General features: G+C 44.3%; 1 protein-coding gene across 3 annotated transcripts in view; it reads right to left on the bottom strand.

The window, feature by feature from the left end:
• The window catches only part of Pik3r4 (phosphoinositide-3-kinase regulatory subunit 4), a 54,419-nt gene extending 42,062 nt beyond the window's left edge, over nucleotides 1-12,357 (bottom strand). Inside the window, exons 1-6 of one of the 3 annotated variants that reach the window (XM_038321286.2) lie at nucleotides 12,305-12,357; nucleotides 11,883-12,080; nucleotides 9,902-10,670; nucleotides 7,853-7,986; nucleotides 4,273-4,855; nucleotides 1,310-1,444 (exon numbers count right to left, since the gene is read on the bottom strand). In XM_038321286.2, coding sequence (XP_038177214.1) covers nucleotides 1,310-1,444; nucleotides 4,273-4,855; nucleotides 7,853-7,986; nucleotides 9,902-10,634 — 1,585 coding nt within the window. In that variant the 5' untranslated portion in view covers nucleotides 10,635-10,670; nucleotides 11,883-12,080; nucleotides 12,305-12,357. Of the gene's footprint in view, nucleotides 1-1,309; nucleotides 1,445-4,272; nucleotides 4,856-7,852; nucleotides 7,987-9,901; nucleotides 10,671-11,882 lie in introns of all 3 variants that reach the window. The other 2 variants (XM_038321285.2, XM_038321287.2) reach the window with 2 other exon arrangements.
• Nucleotides 12,358-17,707: the final 5,350 nt, after the last annotated feature.

The raw sequence follows: 17,707 nt of genomic DNA, 5'->3' as shown, positions 1-17,707 counted from the left end.
CCCACCGGTCACAGGTCTGTAGGTGGGATGCCGTGAGCTCACTGTGTGTGCAGAGCTGTCCCACTCGTCACAGGTCTGTAGGTGGGATGCTGTGAGCTCACTGTGTGTGCTGAGCTGTCCCACTCGTCACAGGTCTGTAGGTGGGATGCCGTGCGCTCAGTCACCATCCCACAAAGCACCTCCCCATTTATGAGCTCAAGAGGAAATGTAGGAAGAAGCCTCAGGAAGCAGCACTTGTTACCTCCCCCAAAGATCAACTCACGCAAGGCCACTAACGTGCCACGCTGAACCAGCAAGTAACTTCTAGAGAAAGTTGATTTCATATATCTACTTTATGTATATATGTATTTTGTATATATGTATGTATATGTATATATGTACATGTTATTTCATATATATATCATAAATTCTTTATATGGTCTAAACAGTCTTCCTCTCTGACCACACTTGCTGCTCATCCTCATTTGTCCATCTGTTTGACCTTGCTAAAGTCCACATCTGAGAGCACTGGTCACAGTTCTTGCCATTTCCCTATTGTTCCCTCGCTACAAAACACATACTTGGCCACCTCTTGGCTTTATGAAAAGGGGCAAAGCAATCCTACACTGCCCAGTGCTACCCAGGAAAAACTGGCATCTGGTACAGAAAACTACACGCTCACTGAGGTGAAGGAAGCTCCAGCTCCTCCAAAGCTGACAGCTAAATTCATTGTCTGAAAAGGTTCTCTTTACTTTCCTATTGCCCACGGCATACAAACATATAAACCAGGCTTCTCTAATCATTCGCAACTTAAACCAGCACTAAGCTGATTTAATTCTACTTCTGAATCTTTGGCTAAAAACCTGTTCAAAGTTTTTATAGATACAAAGAAACCTAAGCCACCGGCCTCAGTGAGTTTAATTATCACAGGTGATTTAATCATCACAGGGAACTTTGATATGTAAACCAGAGATATTAATTACTGAATCAGAAGAGCTCATAACTAAGATACTAAACATTAGTCATGCAAGAAGAAAGGGCTTAGGTTCTTTGGTAAGGATGTTTCCATTTTTAACAAGAATCACACAATTGGGCAGCTTACTGCTCACACGACTCCGGCTGAAGCAAGCGTGCAATCTACAAGATCAAGTGGATCACCTCTACTTAACAGTGTGTGAGGACACAGACAGGATAATGTGCCAGGGCCCTTCCGATCCTATTGCCCGCTGCTCCTTCACATCACAAGAGAGGAACAAATGACAGCTTTTGCAAGTTACCATTAGCAATCCAGTGTAAACGATGGGAATTCTAAGAAGAGAAAAAACACGACCTGTGTCGTAGTCTCCGTTTGGATGTGTGGCTTCGTCTGCCTCTTCGCTCTCCGGGTCGTTCTCCATGTTGAGAGTTTTTAGCTGCACTAGCTCCAGGAACCGCAATGCTGTTTCAGCCAGCAGAGCGATGTTTTCTGGAAGATGCAACCAGAACAGTTACAACCATGACCTCCAGTCTTCAAGCTGCTCACCGCTTTTCCTCCCAGAGTCCTTAGCTTTTTTGAGACAGGGCCCTGTGTACCCCAGGTGACCTCAAACTGGAGCTTCACCTACTTCTGTCTCCAGAGTGTTGAAGACTGCAGGTCACCATAAGGCCCGGGATCCCCAAGTCCTTATGCATCTAAATATCACTCAAGAAATCCACAGGAAAAGCAGAATTTTGCAAGTTAGTACTTAATCAGTCTCTGTGACTGATCACATAATCTATGACAATCTCTAAACAAAAAAACAAGAAAAAATTCTTCATTTGCAGAACTTGTCTAAAATAAAGTATCCAGTTCTAATGAGAGAAAAAGAGAACATGCTTCATTCTTTCACAGAGCCAGCCTTTAAAGGTAACCTGACTAACACAGAAACATTAGCACCAACCTAACACCACATGGGGCCTTGGGATCAGCCAGACCAGGCCTCAGCCCTCAAGCCTGACACTTACCAGCTTTCTGTTTCAACAGCCTGCGTTTCGGTTTCTTCAGATAAATGAGGAGTCGTGACTGCCTTAAAAAGCCATTACTAAACTGATCGGCCATCGTTAGACGGCTAAGTACATCCTGAAGCTCTGGTGGACAGAGGGGGAGACTGCTGGCCACACCCCTGCATCACTGCCTCTGCTCTGACACTCTTCACCACTCAACGGGCCCGTCCTCAGGGTGCTGTCACCTGGACCGCCATTTACATCTGTCCCTCACTGTTCTGTCTCTGTCCCTACTCTGTATCCTCTCGTCTTCTGCTTCTGTGCTTCACCTATGACGCTAAGCAGGAAAGACTGCACTCTTCTTCCTCAGCAGTGAATAACAACATACAGTAACTACCTTAAACTGAAACTAAGTGCTAGAGATCAAATCCACAGCTTGACACATTTTCTTACTTTGTAACATCTATGAAACCAAACCCACCCTACTGTAGTTGAGTCTATTAGATACAGCAATTCTGTCCATTTTAGGGTAACCACCATGGCCAGGTTCAACAATTAAACAAAAACTTGGGCTGGGAATATGGCTCAGTCAGTGGTACTTCCCACGCAAGCATGATGACCTGTGTTCAGATACCCAGTTCCCATGTGGAGCGGTGGATGTGGGAGCACAGGCCTATAATCCCAGTGCTGGGAAGACCAGAGACAGGGGATCCCTAGGGCTTGCTGGGCAGCCAGCCTGACCAGATTAGGGAGTTCCAGGCTAACTGTGAGATCATCTCAAAAATGAAGGTACAGAAATAAAAAGACACCCATTGTCCACCCCTGCCCTTACATGCACATAGACCATTCCAGAGAGAGAGAGAGAGAACCGCATAAACATGATGCTATCCCATAACACCCTAACAGGAGAAAAGGGGGCTATGGTGTAGCTCAGCAGAATACTTGTGTACCGGGCAGCACAAAGGCCTTGGGCTTGATCCCTAACACTAAACAAATAAGAGACAGGAGACAGAATTCTAGGTCATACCTGATAAAAGCCAAACTCTAAACAAACATATCCACATCCCGACTACCTGTGCACTGTCCTCAGTATCCACAGCCGAAGAAGCCTAGACCGCCTCTGCAGAAGCCACGTCCTCTGCAGAAAGTGCCATGGCTCTCGCACACTCTGACACATCTTCCCACTCCTTCAAATCACCTCTAGACTCCATTTCAAACTACTTACAGCACCTAACACAGCACCATGTAAACAGCTGTTGTACTATACTGCTGTTCTACAGGGGGTGACCAAAAAAGCTATATATTTTTAAATAAAGACTTTTCTCAAATATTTTCAATCTTCGGTTTGCTGAGTCCACAGATACAGAAGTCACAGACATGGGGGCTGGCCATCTACCTTTATGATCAGGAAAGACTCCTTCCTGGGCCCCTTAAGTCTGGGCAGTTTAACTCCTCATTAAGTCCCACTTTTCAGTCCACTTTATACAGAATATGTCTATGCCAGCACCACTGGAGATGAAAAGAAACCCTTTGGGCTTGTGCCTAAATATAAAACTAGTGTCCAAAACCCAGCTTTCATGTATTCTATTAACGCTGACAGGCAAATGATAAACTAATAAGTACACGGCTTTTAAAACATGACGATATCATCACCACGTGTGTGCTCTCTCTACATTATGTACAAAGATTTCTAAATAGAAGGTCCATTTTCCATTAGCTCATAGATATAAATTATGGATTATGTAAATGCCTCAGTAATATTTCCCATGGTGAGGTAAGCATTCAGAATTAGCTCAAGGAGCTAAAAACATGAATCTTTGCTGTTGGGCTTTGTGAGGGAGAATTCTAAGCAGAACAAGTAGGTGTGTGTGACATGCCTCTCATCAAGATGTCACACATCCTGAAAACTAAAGGAAGAAGATGGGGACTTAACTCAAACCTCCCTTCAACACCACGGTCTTTCTCAATAGAAACCAGAACGTTCTGCCCTGAAATAAGAATGTTTGCTCAGGGAAACTTTGAAAGATCAGAAGCAGGTACTCATAAACACGAGTCCTCCTTCAGCTAAGTGTACTATTCCAAGTCAAACTGTGAGAGTTCACACCGCACACTTCTGCAGCTGATAATTCTAATCCTTTTAAATGTACACGTATACACAAAAATTGAGCCCCAGGAATAGATTAGCTATAAATATTAATATGGATATGTGTATTCATAATTCAAGAGCAAAATTCACACAAGGAATTTCCAAAGAGATCAAAAAGTCAAGAGGTATGACAGTCAGTATTCAGAAAATATACACAAGCCGTAATCAGGACAATGAACTCTTACCGGCATAGGCGAGTCTGACGATAGTAGCATCGTCTTGGGCCAGGTGGGCTATGCCTGGGAGAATGTACTCTGGGTAGATGTTGACGTCATTACGAGGAACCTCTTGGACAAGGGCAAGAACTTTGGTGAGCGTCCTCAGGGCCTCAGCCCTCACCCTGGGAACGGAGTCGTTGCTGAAATGTAACAAGTATGGAGTGATGCGGTCCAGTAGGATCTCCACACTCAGCCGTGGGGCCAAATGCAGAATGAGCTCCAAGGCGGCCAATTTAGAGTCACAGGACTTCAGGGTCTGCAGGCAGGACGTTATGACAGACACCAGGACAACCAGCCCGCTCTCCTTGGGCTCCCCTTCTGTTTTTTCTGGCAAATCATGTCCACAGAGATTGTTGATAATGTTGCCCAAGTCTTTCCGTATGACCAAAATCCGCTCATCGGCAGAGAGAAAGGTCTCCTTGGCAAACTGAGCCATGTAAGGCTGAAGGAAAGTGTAAAATATCTCAGGGAAGGCATTGCCACGCTGCTGCTTCAAGTAATCCTCAGCCTCCAAACGCTTTTCTGGCTCACGGTGGATCATTTGAGTTACCTACGCAAAAGGAGAAAGAGAACAGGGTACATTTTAGAACAGGAAATGAAAGCCAGATGGGATGGCTCACACCTGTGACCCCCCACACTCTGGAGGCTTGGGCAAGGCCAACATCCTGGGCTTTGTGACAAGTTCAAGGCCAGTCTCCTGAGCTGTGGTAACAAGTTCAAGACCTCTCTCTCTCTCTTTCTCTTTCTCTCTCTCTCTCTCTCTCTCTCTCTCTCTCTCTCTCTCTCTCTCTCTCACACACACACACACACACACACACACACGTTAGAAGACAATTACATGTGATTTAAAGGATTTCTGAAGTAATTCTGATATTTTCTTCGTCTGACCATTCCTTTTTTTTTTTTTTTTTTTTTAAACAGTACATGAACATGTAGCCCCAGCTGGCCTGGAACTCACTATGGAGACCAGGAAGCCCTGGAACACAGAGATCCACACCCTTTGCCTCTCCTGAGCACTGGGATCAAAGGCATACACCACCATTTTCAGCTACTTTTTTTTTTTTTTAGAACTACAAACTAATTGTGTCTCTCAGAAGGCAACAGGACGCTACATACTAAGGTGCTGAGAGTCCAGTATGTAAGAGGTCACACCCTGTTTGACATTTGTTATTAAAAAAACAAACCTTCAGAGAAAAACAAAATAACACACGAATCTGGAAGAAATTATAGGACTCCTGATATCATTTCAGAGCCGCAACTAGGAGTCCTGGTTTAAACTATACTACCACAAATCCAAAAGATTAGTATATGGCTTAAGTGTAGTTTAGTCCAGAGGAGAATCAAAGGGCTGGTAACGTAGCTCAAGGATGGAGCACGGCATCAGAGGGTGAGGTCCTGTGTGAGGTCCCAGCACTTCAAAGGCATAAATACTAGGATGCAGAGATGGCTCAGCACCTGCGAGCACCTGGTCAGCCCCCAGCACCCACAGAGAGTGGCTCACAACTATTTATAACTCCGGGCGGATAGAGGGCATTGAACAGCTCTGAACTCTGCACTGGCATGCTCTTCAGTGAGCGCACGTGCATACACATACACACACACACACGCTCACACACACACACACACCTCTGAACTCTGCACTCACATGCTCTTGAGTGAGCACACACACACAACACACAATTTTAAAAGGAAATAAAATACTTAAAAATGTGAGAAAATGTGTGATGTGGGGGTGCCCTCTGTGTGCTGTGGTTACCATTAATGAATAAAGAAACTGCTTTGGACCTATAGCAAGGCAAAACTTAGGGAAGCAGGGAAAGCTAGGCTGAATGCTAGAAGGAAGAAGAGCGGAGTCAGAGAGAAGCTATGGAGCCGCCGCTAGAGTCAGACACGCCAAAATTTGCTGGTAAGCCACTGCCACGTGGCAATACACAGATTAATGGAGATGGGTTAAATTAAAATGTAAGAGTTAGCCAATAAGAAGCTAGAGCTAATGGGCCAAGCAGTGATTTAATTAATACAGTTTCTGTGTGATTACTTCGGGGCTGAGCAACCAGGAAAGATCAAGTGGCCTCCTTGGAACAAATGTAAACATTGTAAATAATATACCTGATATAAGAACATAAACTCTTTTAATATATAAAAAACAGTTCAATGTTTCGACGTTTATCTGCAATTTTGGCTTCCTTTAAGGATTCTAACCCGGAAACTAGTACTTGATTTAGGGGAATCAAATGTACCATGTGGTAAAATGACCTAAGAATTACTTTTATATTTGCATTAATGCCTCAAAGATTAATAAACAAACTGACTGTCAAATCAAGAAAATGTAGCTCCAAAGACACGAAGGTGCTCAGCTAAACGGCCTGGAAAGAGTCAACCACACCAGGGAGCAGCCTGTCCTGGAACTAGCTCTTGTAGACTAGGCTAGCCTCGAACTCACACAGATCTGCCTGCCTCTGAATCCCAGGTGCTGGGATTAAAGGCATGTGCCACCAACGCCCAGCTTTGACTTTGCTCTTGAGACAGTGCTCAAGCAGTCCAGGCTGGCCGGGACCTTACACTCCCTTTTCAGCCTCCCTTCAGCAAACACATTCCAGGCCTGTGCTGGCCCCGGAGCTACAGCCCAGCCCTCCTATTTTGAGGTAGGGATTTGCTGAATTCACCAAAATGGCCTTGAACACAGTCTGAACCCTCAGGCAGGCCTGGAATTTGAGCTTCCCTTTCATCAGCCTCCTAAATAACTGGGATTGCAGGCCTATGCCACCAGATTGCTTATTTCTCCACTCAGAATACTGCAGAGTATTCTACACACACTGCGGTCATTAGCACAGTGTCAGTTACTCTAAAAAGTCGCCTCCAGCCGGGCGGTGGTGGCGCACGCCTTTAATCCCAGCACTCGGGAGGCAGAGGCAGGCGGATCTCTGTGAGTTCGAGGCCAGCCTGGTCTACAAGAGCTAGTTCCAGGACAGGCTCTAAAGCTGCAGAGAAACCCTGTCTCGAAAAACCAAAAAAAAAAAAAAAAGGCGCCTCCAACAGCGATGCAGACATCCGACCAGATGGCCTTACACACCGTAACCCAGTGACTGTGTAGCTCCCTTCCAGAGAGGACCACACCTGTCTCCACAGAAGAGATCCACTACTGTGCTCTGCTCGGGCTGAGCTCCCCTACACAGCAGACATCTGCCTTCTTCCTGCCTCAGTGGCAAGCTCTATCTCGGGAGTTCCGCCCACCTCCAAATCCGCCCAAAGCAGAGTCAAGATTATCATGGAATAATGGATTCATTTTTCTGTCTTTTTCTTTTAATGTCAAATGTGCTTTTGGAAAACAGTATATTTCTTTCTAATAAGGTATCAAAGGTATGTTTATCAGTACTAGGTTTTGTTCCAACTTTGTTGTGGAGGAGGGACTGGGCGTGGTGGCTCGTGCCTGTCATTCTGGCACTTGGCAGAAGGCCTACCCTGGGTGAACTAACACAGTGAGTTCCAGGACAGCAAGGACACATTCCCATTAAAACTGTACGGCAAATATTTGCAACATAGTTACCAATTCTCTGATACTGCGATCTTCTATCTTGTTTAGCACTTGTTCAGGGAAAAAATGTCCATTCCTATAAGCCAGCAGCTGAGAGAGATCGAACAATGGTACACCTTCTGTGAAAAGCTCAGCTATCACACAACCTGGAAAATCAGACAAAATCTATTAGAACGACATGAAGAGATCACATGATACAGAGCAGAGTTTAGAAAAATCAGAACACTCAAAATGCAAAATCAACTGAATTTAAATGTTTAATGCAATATTAAACATTGTCTAATTGCTTGATCGCCAGGGTATAATAATAATGACAATCATTCACTTTTTCTCCTTACAAAAATATATACACAAAGGAGTTTAAAAGTCACAAGGAACCCTTTAGTACAGAAACACAACACTAAGTTCACAAGAATTACTAAGTAGTAGGTGCTGCCTATAACAGGCGCTACTAGCACTGTGTGGTAAAATCTTGTCTTCACAAGCTCCCCTCCTAGAAAGGCAGACAGCACATAACCAATGAGTAAATTTCACTTGTAGTGCTAAATATTACAAACATATACCAAGTGCTTTAAAATGTGGGAGCAAATTAGAAGAAAAGGGAAATAATAATTCAACCATTTTGCATTAACCTTCAATAATTTTTTTAAGTACCTACATTCTCAAAAGCACAAAGCAATTTTGGTTTTTTGTACACACCAATTTTATTGAGTCATTATATGACATGCATTTACTAAGTCTTTTAGACCCTTAAAAAAATAATGTACAGCCTTGGACCTGCTGGGCCCTCTGGCAAGAATATTCGCCCTAAGTACTAGTGGATCTGACCTCCACCTCCTTCAGCTCACTGGCAGTCAGCAGTGAGTCCTTTCTTAATTATCTGTTTAAGATTTCAAGAGCCACTGGGTGTGGTGATACACGCCCTTAGTCCCAGCACTTTGAAGGCAGATGGATTTCTGTAAATTCAATGCCAGCCTGATCAACAAAGTGAGTTCTAAAAGAGTCAGGGATACAGAGATCTGTCTCAGAAAAAAACAAACAAAAACGAAATCAGATTGCAAAAGCCACTACAGCTCCTCCATATTCTTTCACTAGTGTTTTTCCACCCAGTACCCACTGTGGACTATTTTATGTTGCCTGTTTCTGTGCCCACTAAAATACAAACTCCATAGGATGTTTTCCCCCAAATTTTGGCCATTGAAAAAATCTGTCTGATGTGAGATTTCCATATGTATGCTGTGAATATGTTTTATTACCATTGGTTAATAAAGAAGCTGCTTTGGGCTATGGCAGCACAGAATAAAGCAGGGCAGGAATTCCAAACAGAGATAGAGGAGAAAAGAAAGTAGAGTAGAGGAGACGTCATGTAGCTGCCAAAGGAGACAGACGCCAGAGAACCTTACCAGTAAACCAGGAGCCTCGTGGAGATACATAGATGAACAGAAATGAGTTAATTTACAATGTAAGGTGTAGTTCCTCAGGTATTGTCCACTGTACATGTGTGTCTGCATACATACACCCACACCTGCACATGCATCCCTCACACACATGAATATACAAAGACAACAAAACTCAAAACCACTGAAGGACTCAACCAGTACTTTGAAAAAATGCACAGCTATAAATGTCAACATTAAATAGATGCCTTGTAGGAGCATCATGCACTGCCTGACACCAACTACCGAAGCTAACTCCCAGTCACTGGGAGGCCTCCGTTGGAATGCCATCGCCCTACTGGGGGCCTTTCCGGCACTGCCTGCCTACATATCTCCCACATCCTTACATCTTCCGCTTATCACCACCAGAGCAAACACAAGGCGAGATGTACTTCACGCCGCCAGCATGGCGAAGCGTGTGTTTTGAATGTTTAGATGGATAAAAAGCACTTTGAATTTTTCTCATCATTTAAGCACGGCCCCGGAGGAAAACATGTATCTATCTGAAAACAGTGTATGAAGGCATGCTAAGGAATGTCTGGAAATTTGACAACTTACAAAAAGCTAGATTTCTGTGTCTGACAGTTAAAATATGCAAATTAGCTAAACCGACCGACTCAAATACCTGCTGAAAAGATGTCCATGGCTCTCTTCAGCTCTCCCCGTGTTCTCTGATTGCTATTTAGGTCCACGAGTGGCGTTGAGGGATCTCTCATATATTCTAGCTCGGTGGCAAACATACCACCGTCGACGAACCGCTCAGGAGCGATATAGCAAGTCCTCCTGCGCGAGGTGTCGAAGAAATAGTTGAAATCTGCCGGATTGTCCTCTGGAAGATATGTGGGCTTAAAACTGGCAAAATCCGTTAGAAGAACCCAGTTCCAACTGGTGACCATCACATTCTCGGTCTTGATGTCGCCATGTCGGACTCCAGACTTGTGCGCCTGGTCCACGGCTGTCAGGATCTGGAAGGCGATCCAGCGCTTCTCGATGTTGTTTAGGAACGGACGGGTACTGATGCGATCATAGAGGTTGTCTCTCACGTACTGCCTAAACAGCATGGCTGCCTTCTCGGACGCTTTTTCTGCTGCTTTCTGGAAAGGTAGGCAGTTCTGTGCAGAATGAAGCCTGATTTTCAGTTCCTCCAGCTCTTGTTTATAGCTCGTTAAAGGCAACGTGGGATCTTGAATTGCAAAGACCTTCACTACCACCAGGCCTTCCCGGTGCTTTGCTCGGGCAACTTTAAAAAAACGAGTACTTCCCAGGCTCTTATCATATTCAAAGTCGTGGATATCTGAGAAATAACTTTCTACAGAGAGAATCTGGGAAGGAGCAATGCCAGCGAGTTGATTTCCCATAATGACCAGTACCTCTGGGTCAGCAAGACGTAATTCCTATTTAAAAAGATGGGGAAAGGGAGAGACAGAATGCATATTAAAATGGAAACAAAGAAGCAATGGACTTGCCATTATATGGCCTTTTCCAAAAAGACAGGCACAACATGTTCTACTGAGTGTATGAATAAGCATCCCAGAATTGAATTCAGGAAAATGTACCTAAAGAGAGTCTAAATTTTATATGTTTTTTTTTTTTTTTTTTTTTTTTTTTTTTTTTTTTTTTTTTTTTTTTTGGTTTTTCAAGACAGGGTTTCTCTGTGGCTTTGGAGCCTGTCCTGGAACTAGCTCTTGTAGACCAGGCTGGTCTCGAACTCACAGAGATCCGCCTGCCTCTGCCTCCCGAGTGCTGGGATTAAAGGCGTGCGCCACCACCGCCCGGCAATTTTATATGTTTTTAATCTAAAAAGATGGCGCTATTTTGTGTCATCCAGTCCAGGAGTTGAACTGTGTTTTAGAAGTTCTGGAGTTTTGTTGGCTGGCTAGTTTGGGGTGGGTTTTTGAAACAGGGTTTCACTGTGTAGCCCTGGCTGTCCTGGAACTCACTCTGTAGACTAGGTTGGTCTCAAACTTACAAGAAATCCGGCTGCCTCTGCCTCCCAAGTGCTGGGATTAAAGGCGTGTGCCGCCACCACCACCTATCTTGAGCTATGCTTAAATAGATGCCTTATGACGTTTTCTATTTTTATTTTTTGTCTTGCAATAAGGTCTTGCATTGCCCAGGCTAGGCATAAAACCCCCTACATAGCCGACTGACTTTGAACTTCAGATCCTCTTGCCTCCACCTCCCAAGTGCTGGTGCTCCACTAAGCCCAATGTGACCCCTTCAACATTAAACTAAGGAGGTTAAAGTGTATTCACTGATATGCAGATTCTAAAGCATGACTGCACCTTCACTGCGTTCAGCACTGTTTTGGGGGCTATTAAAGTCCCAAAAGTGCTGTATGACTCAGCCCTTGTCTAAGAAATCTTCAGCTTACTTGCAGATAGGAAACACATTTATAAACAAATCAGCTGATACAAATGGACCACTTAATCCCTGAGAGGGTCAGACTAAAATCTACAAAATTTGCATCACCTGGGCCCCTCCAGCCTCATCCCTGCTTGGCTTCCCACCACCTAAACCAAGGCAAACTCCTCTGATTTGAAACAAGAAACCCCGCCGGAGCCATTCAATAAAAGTAAGCCAAAATGCAAACTTCCCCAAGTTACCTCAATCCCGTATTTTGCAGGAACTGCCTCCCTATCCCAGGTTTAGCACTCAGGGAAACATTTACCCCAGGCCTCTGGCAACTCAAAAGTCGCTGACAGATCCCAGAGAAGTCTTGGCAGAGCTCTGAGGGACTTGGGCGTGAACGATAGTCGGCAGGAGAATGTTTTCTGTGAGGCGTATTCCTTCAAACGCAGGACCTGAATAGTTGCGGGAGGAGAGCAGAAATATCCAAGATCTAGAGCTGGGGTTGAGCAACTGGGAGAACAGGCACACTCGGGACCCCGGACACCCAGCAGAGTCACCGCCGGCTCCTCCCCTGCCGCCCTGGGCCCGCGCGTGTTCGAGTCCCGCGCGACCCCCGGGCCTTTGCACCAGCCCAGGGCCAGAACGGTGCAGCACCCGTCCAGGAAGACTACTTCACCTGCGGCGAACGCTGAACTCCCGGGAAAGCCGCCGAATTGACTTCACTTCCTGTTGAAAACGGAAGTGACGGAGGGAAGTTTGAGGAAGTGTACAGTAGGAAGTTGGTTGCTAAGAAACGAGGAAAGGGGTGCGGCCTCGCTGTCCCAAGAGAAGGCGCTTTTCTCTAGTAAACTCTGGGGCCACTGACTCTCAGAAAAGTTAACGGCGTACTTAGGAAAACTAGCGCCCAAACCAAATTGGATTTCAACTTTATTGAGATGAAATGCATGTGTCACAAAGTTCATCGTTTTAAAAAGTGTACAGTTGGTGACCGGCACCTTTAATCCCATTACTCAGGAGACAGAGACAGGTAGATTTCTTGTTTGCTTGAGGCCAGCCAGGGCTACAATGAGATATCCTTTCTCGAAAAACAGTATGTGTGTGTGTATGTATGTATGTATGTATGTACACACATTTTTATTATTTTAATGGCAGAGCCAATGCAGTCTTGACCCCATAGCGGTAGTAACTGCTTGCAACGAACAACACTGGGATTTTGACTGGGAATGGGGAGGAATCCACACTCTGCCTCTGCATGCTGAAGTATTAGCTTCTAATGTATTCTGGGAGAGAAACACTCATTTTCTTTAGTGGAGTACTCATTGAGTACCTGCCGTGCTTCATAGGTAGTTGAACACTCATTGTCACAAAGACGGTCCTGCCTAAACTCAGTGAGTCTTGAAAAAAGAAAAGAAACGGGAAAAAAAAAATGTTTGAAAATGCATTAGGAGGCTGTTTAATAAAAGTGGGGGATGACATTATTTGGAATGCACTTTATACATGTGTGAGATTGTCCAATGAAAAAAATCAAGTTAAAAGCATTTTTCAACGTGTCAAGATTCGCTTTTCTAACTTTTTAGTCACTTTATTTTTAAAGGTAAAGTCTCATTCTGTATTCCAGGCTGGCCTGAAACTGGCGTCCTCCTGCCTTAACCTCCTTAGTTAAATGGGTTTTTTTTTGTGTGTGTGTTAAGAGTTGCCACCTCAGCACTGTGGGGGTGGGGGGAAACAATGGTTTTTAATATATTTTATAGAAGTACAATTGCTATAATCTGTTTCAGAACTCTTTTTAATTACATCAAAACCGAAAGCCTGAAGCTGTGAGCGACCCCGTCCTCACTTCTCCTTCCCTTACGCAGTAGACAATCATTTTACGTTTCTGTGAGATCTCGCTTATTCCGGACATTTCCTATGTGGAGAATAAAGCATACGCTCTGATTTCTTTCACTGTCGCCATGGCTCTGCTTTATCAGCACTTAGTCCATGCCAAGCATCCCTTGGCGTGGTGGATATGCCACCTTTTGCCATCCTATTTGCCAGCTGGTACGGATGGGCTTCCATGTCTTGGTTATTGTGAGTAATGCCTCGAGGATCATGTGTGTGTTAGTCTTTACACTGCGATGTGTTTCCAATGAAAGTGCCAAGGAGAGGAAATGTAAACTCATAACAGAACCCTGAGTTTTCCAAGGTGCACACGGCCTTTACTTCCCATCAGCACAGTCTGAGGTTGCTGATTCCCCCGTGTCCTTTCTGACAGTGCTATTCATCTTGTATTACTATAGCATCCTAGTAGGTGCAAAGTGACATCTCCTTGTGGTTTGGTTCGCATTTCTCCAAAGACTAATGGTGTTGAGCATCTATTCATGTACTGTTGGCCATTCATTTATCTTTTATCATTTATCAGGAAAAAAAAGTCTGATAAATTCTATGTCCAAGTCTGGGGATGTAGCTTGGTGGTTGATTGCTTTGCATGCTTGGGGCCCTAAATTCAATCCCTTGGAATCTCAGAGTAAAGTCATAAATACTTTTTTATTTAATTTTTTTTCTTCTTTTAAATTTTTAAATACTTTTTAAGATTTCTTTTGTTATGTGGATGCTTTGCCTACATGTTTGTATGTGTGCCACTTTCATACCTGGTGCCTACAGTGATCAGAAGGCATCAGATTCCTTGGAACTGGAATTAAAAGTTAGATATGATTCTGAGCCATCACGTGGTTGCTGGGACTCAAACCCAGGTCCTCTGCAAGAACAAACACGCTAAGTCTCTGAGTCAGCTGTGTGTAACTATACACACCTTTGATCCAGCAAGCATGCAGGAGGCAGATATGGGTAGATCTCTGAGTTGGAGGCCATCGTGGCCCACAAAGTGAGACCCTGTCTCAAAAGACTAATAAGAGGCCAGGTGGTGATGGCACAAGCCTTTAATCCCAGCGTTATGGAGGCAGAGGCAGGCAGATCTCTGAGTTTGAGGCCAGTCTGTTTTACAAGAGCTAGTTTCAGGACAGGCTCCAAAGCTACAGTGAAACCGTATCTTGAAAAAAAAATTTTAAAAACTAACAAGAGTAGAAACATAAGACAGCTATGTTTATAGCATGCTGGAAAGTGCACCTTCACCTTTAGGCTAAAGTTCAAAGTGCTCAACTTATTGACAGCTGATGACTTCTGGAAGAGGGGGAGTCTGTTTTCTTTAAGGGCATGGCCCCTGGACTGTTGCTCAAGCTCCAGTGGATAGCAAGGAGATATTTTTTTTTTTTTTGGTTTTTCAAGACAGGGTTTTCCTGTAGTTTCTAGAGTCTGTCCTGGAACTAGCTCTTGTAGACCAGGCTGGCCTCGAACTCAGAGATCCGCCTGCCTCTGCCTCCGGAGTGCTGGGATTAAAGGCGTGTGCCACCACCGCCCGGTGCAAGGAGGTATTTTAACATTGTATCTAGATTTCTGATTTATACTGCTTTAAACATCTAATAGAGAAACCATATTATGAAAAACTGTACTGGCAACACAAATTGGACTCTGTGGGGTGTGTGTGTGTGTGTGTGTGTGTGTGAGAGAGAGAGAGAGAGAGAGAGAGAGAGAGAGAGAGAGAGAGAGAGAGAGAGAGAGAGAGAGAGAGACATGAAGCTGGGAGCAAGTGTAGGGGTAGAAGTGGGTCTGGGAGAGGGGAAGGGATGTTAATGTGATTCTTAAAGAAGCCTCAAGGAATTAATAACTTTTTTAAATTCTCAACTTGGCCCAAAGGCTCTGCATGACTTGACTCTTACTTCCCCCACCACAGCTGGCATCACCCGCGTCCCTCTCAGTCCCCAACACTGGCCTTCTCCTTTGGTATAACCAAGCACAAAAGCCTCCATAGTCATTCTTCATTCACCATCTGACACTCTTTCTCCTTATCCAAACTCTGCCCATAGTTTAAGTGCCAAACCAAATGTAAGCACCCCGGGAAGGTCCTTCCCGATTGCCTCCGTATTAGTCTAGAGGAACAGAACTTATAGAACGAACGCACACGCGCGCACACACACACACACACACACACACACATATTTGTATGGGGGTTATTAGAATGACTTACGAGTTGGCCAGCTAGTCCAACGATGGCTGTATACCAGCAGAAGGTTCAAGAGTCACCTTCACGACTCAGTTCAGGAGACTAAATGTCTCAGCTGATCTTCAGTATATGCTGGAACCCCAAAGAAGTAGACTCTAATGTCTGTGCAGGGATGGACTTGCTAGCGAGATTGAGAACAAGCAGGCAAAGAGAGAGGCTTCCTTTTTCCATGTCCTTTATGTAGGCTGCCAGCAGAAGACACAGCCCAGATTAGAGTTGGGTCTTCCCACCTCAAAAAATCTGGATTAAAGATGAGCCTTTCCAGCTCAGAAATCCAGATTGGAAGTGGATCTTCCGCTTCAAATAATCAAAAATTCCTCATGGATATGTCCATTCATTTGACAGGTTTAGTCAAGTTGACTAGCAGGATTAGCTGTCACACCCCTGTGACATTTGAGACAGGCTTTCTCTGTAGCTTTGGAGCCTGTCCTGGAACTCACAGAGATCCACCAGCCTCTGCCTCCCAAGTGCTGGGATTAAAGGCATGTGCCGCCACCAACTGGCCCCTATTATGTTCTTAGAGCCATGCATTTTCTCAAAACCTTCTCTCTGTGAAATCACTGGATTGGGGAAGCAGCTATTTGCATTTCATATCCTTTCCCTACAGACCTGGGTGGCTCCTGTTCAGGGCCTCTTCATACCTAGAACAGTGCCTGACATTAAAAATAGTGTTGAATTAATAAACATGGCCTTTATGGAGTTATAACCACTAAGGGTAAACAAGTGTTCCAGGACTAGGGATGTCTGCCATAACTATAGGAATTAATATAAGCACACAGATCACCTGGAGAGATTTTAATATCGTATGTACATTTCCAATTTATAGCATGTTTGTGAATGCTCTGAGCATCTTTCTAAACAGTGCTATGAAATCCAGTACGTTTGTCTTGGTGGAGATGATCCCCCTTTTCTCCATTTGCCCTTCCCCACTATTTCATTTTGTGAACTAACTCATCAAATATTTTTTTGATCCTTGGGGGGGGGGGGTCATGGTTTGTTTTAGGTTTTTAGTTTGCTTTAGTTTTGGTTTGGTTGGCGTCCTGGGGTTTTGTTTGTTTTAGTTTTAGTTTTTGTTATTTTTGTTTTGTTTTTCTCTTTTTCATTTTTGAGACAGAGCTCACCATGTAACTCTGGCCATTCTGGAACTCACTCTGTAGATCAGGCTGGCCTCAAACTCACAGAGATCTGCTTGCCTTTGCTTCTGGAGAACACCATCATACCCAATTTTGGTATTTTTTTGGGGGGGGGGGTAATTTACTGGTAGTATTTTCTTTTATTTCCTCTCTTTTCTATTCTCTTTTCTCTTCCTACCTTTCAGCCCTCCTTCCCCATTTTTGTTTTGTGGTACTGAAGATCAACCCTGGGTTTTTGTGGAACCAAAGATTGGCACCGGGGTTTTGTGGTACTCAAGATCGGCCTGGGGTTTTGTGGTACTGAAGGTTGCCCTGGGGTTTTGCACATGCTTTATATATGAACTATATATAATAACATTGAATTATATCCACAGCTTCTCACTGTTTCTAAATAGTAATTATTGCTTCCCATGGGAGATTTTCTCGAGGAAATTTATTTAATAGTGTTTAGAATAAATTTTTTAAAATTAAATCTTCTTGTTGTTCGCATTGTTGCTAAAATTCCCTTCCTGGGAGAGGCACAAACAATGTGTACCCCTCTTCCTAAGGTCCCAACGACAAACTGAGGTACAGCTCCATCAGAATCCCCCAGAGGAATCAATGAGTTTATTAGACTTATTTAGAAAGCAATGGATAAGGGATTACAGGCAGGAGCATAGGTGACCTTAAAGCCACCACACCGGAAATCTGCACACTGCAGGGTTGGTGGCTTCCTCGTGGCTGTGTGGATAGAAACCCTGCCCTCATCTTTTGCCACCCGTATCCTTGGCCCCTCCCACATGCAGTAAAGGTTGGGAAGGGCAGGTAAAATAAATAAATAAATAAAAACACTCAGGCAGGGTTCCCA

Source organism: Arvicola amphibius, chromosome 3 (genome assembly GCF_903992535.2).
Source record: "Arvicola amphibius chromosome 3, mArvAmp1.2, whole genome shotgun sequence".
NCBI lineage: Eukaryota > Metazoa > Chordata > Mammalia > Rodentia > Cricetidae > Arvicola > Arvicola amphibius.
This window is presented reverse-complemented; position numbering and strand designations above follow the sequence as displayed.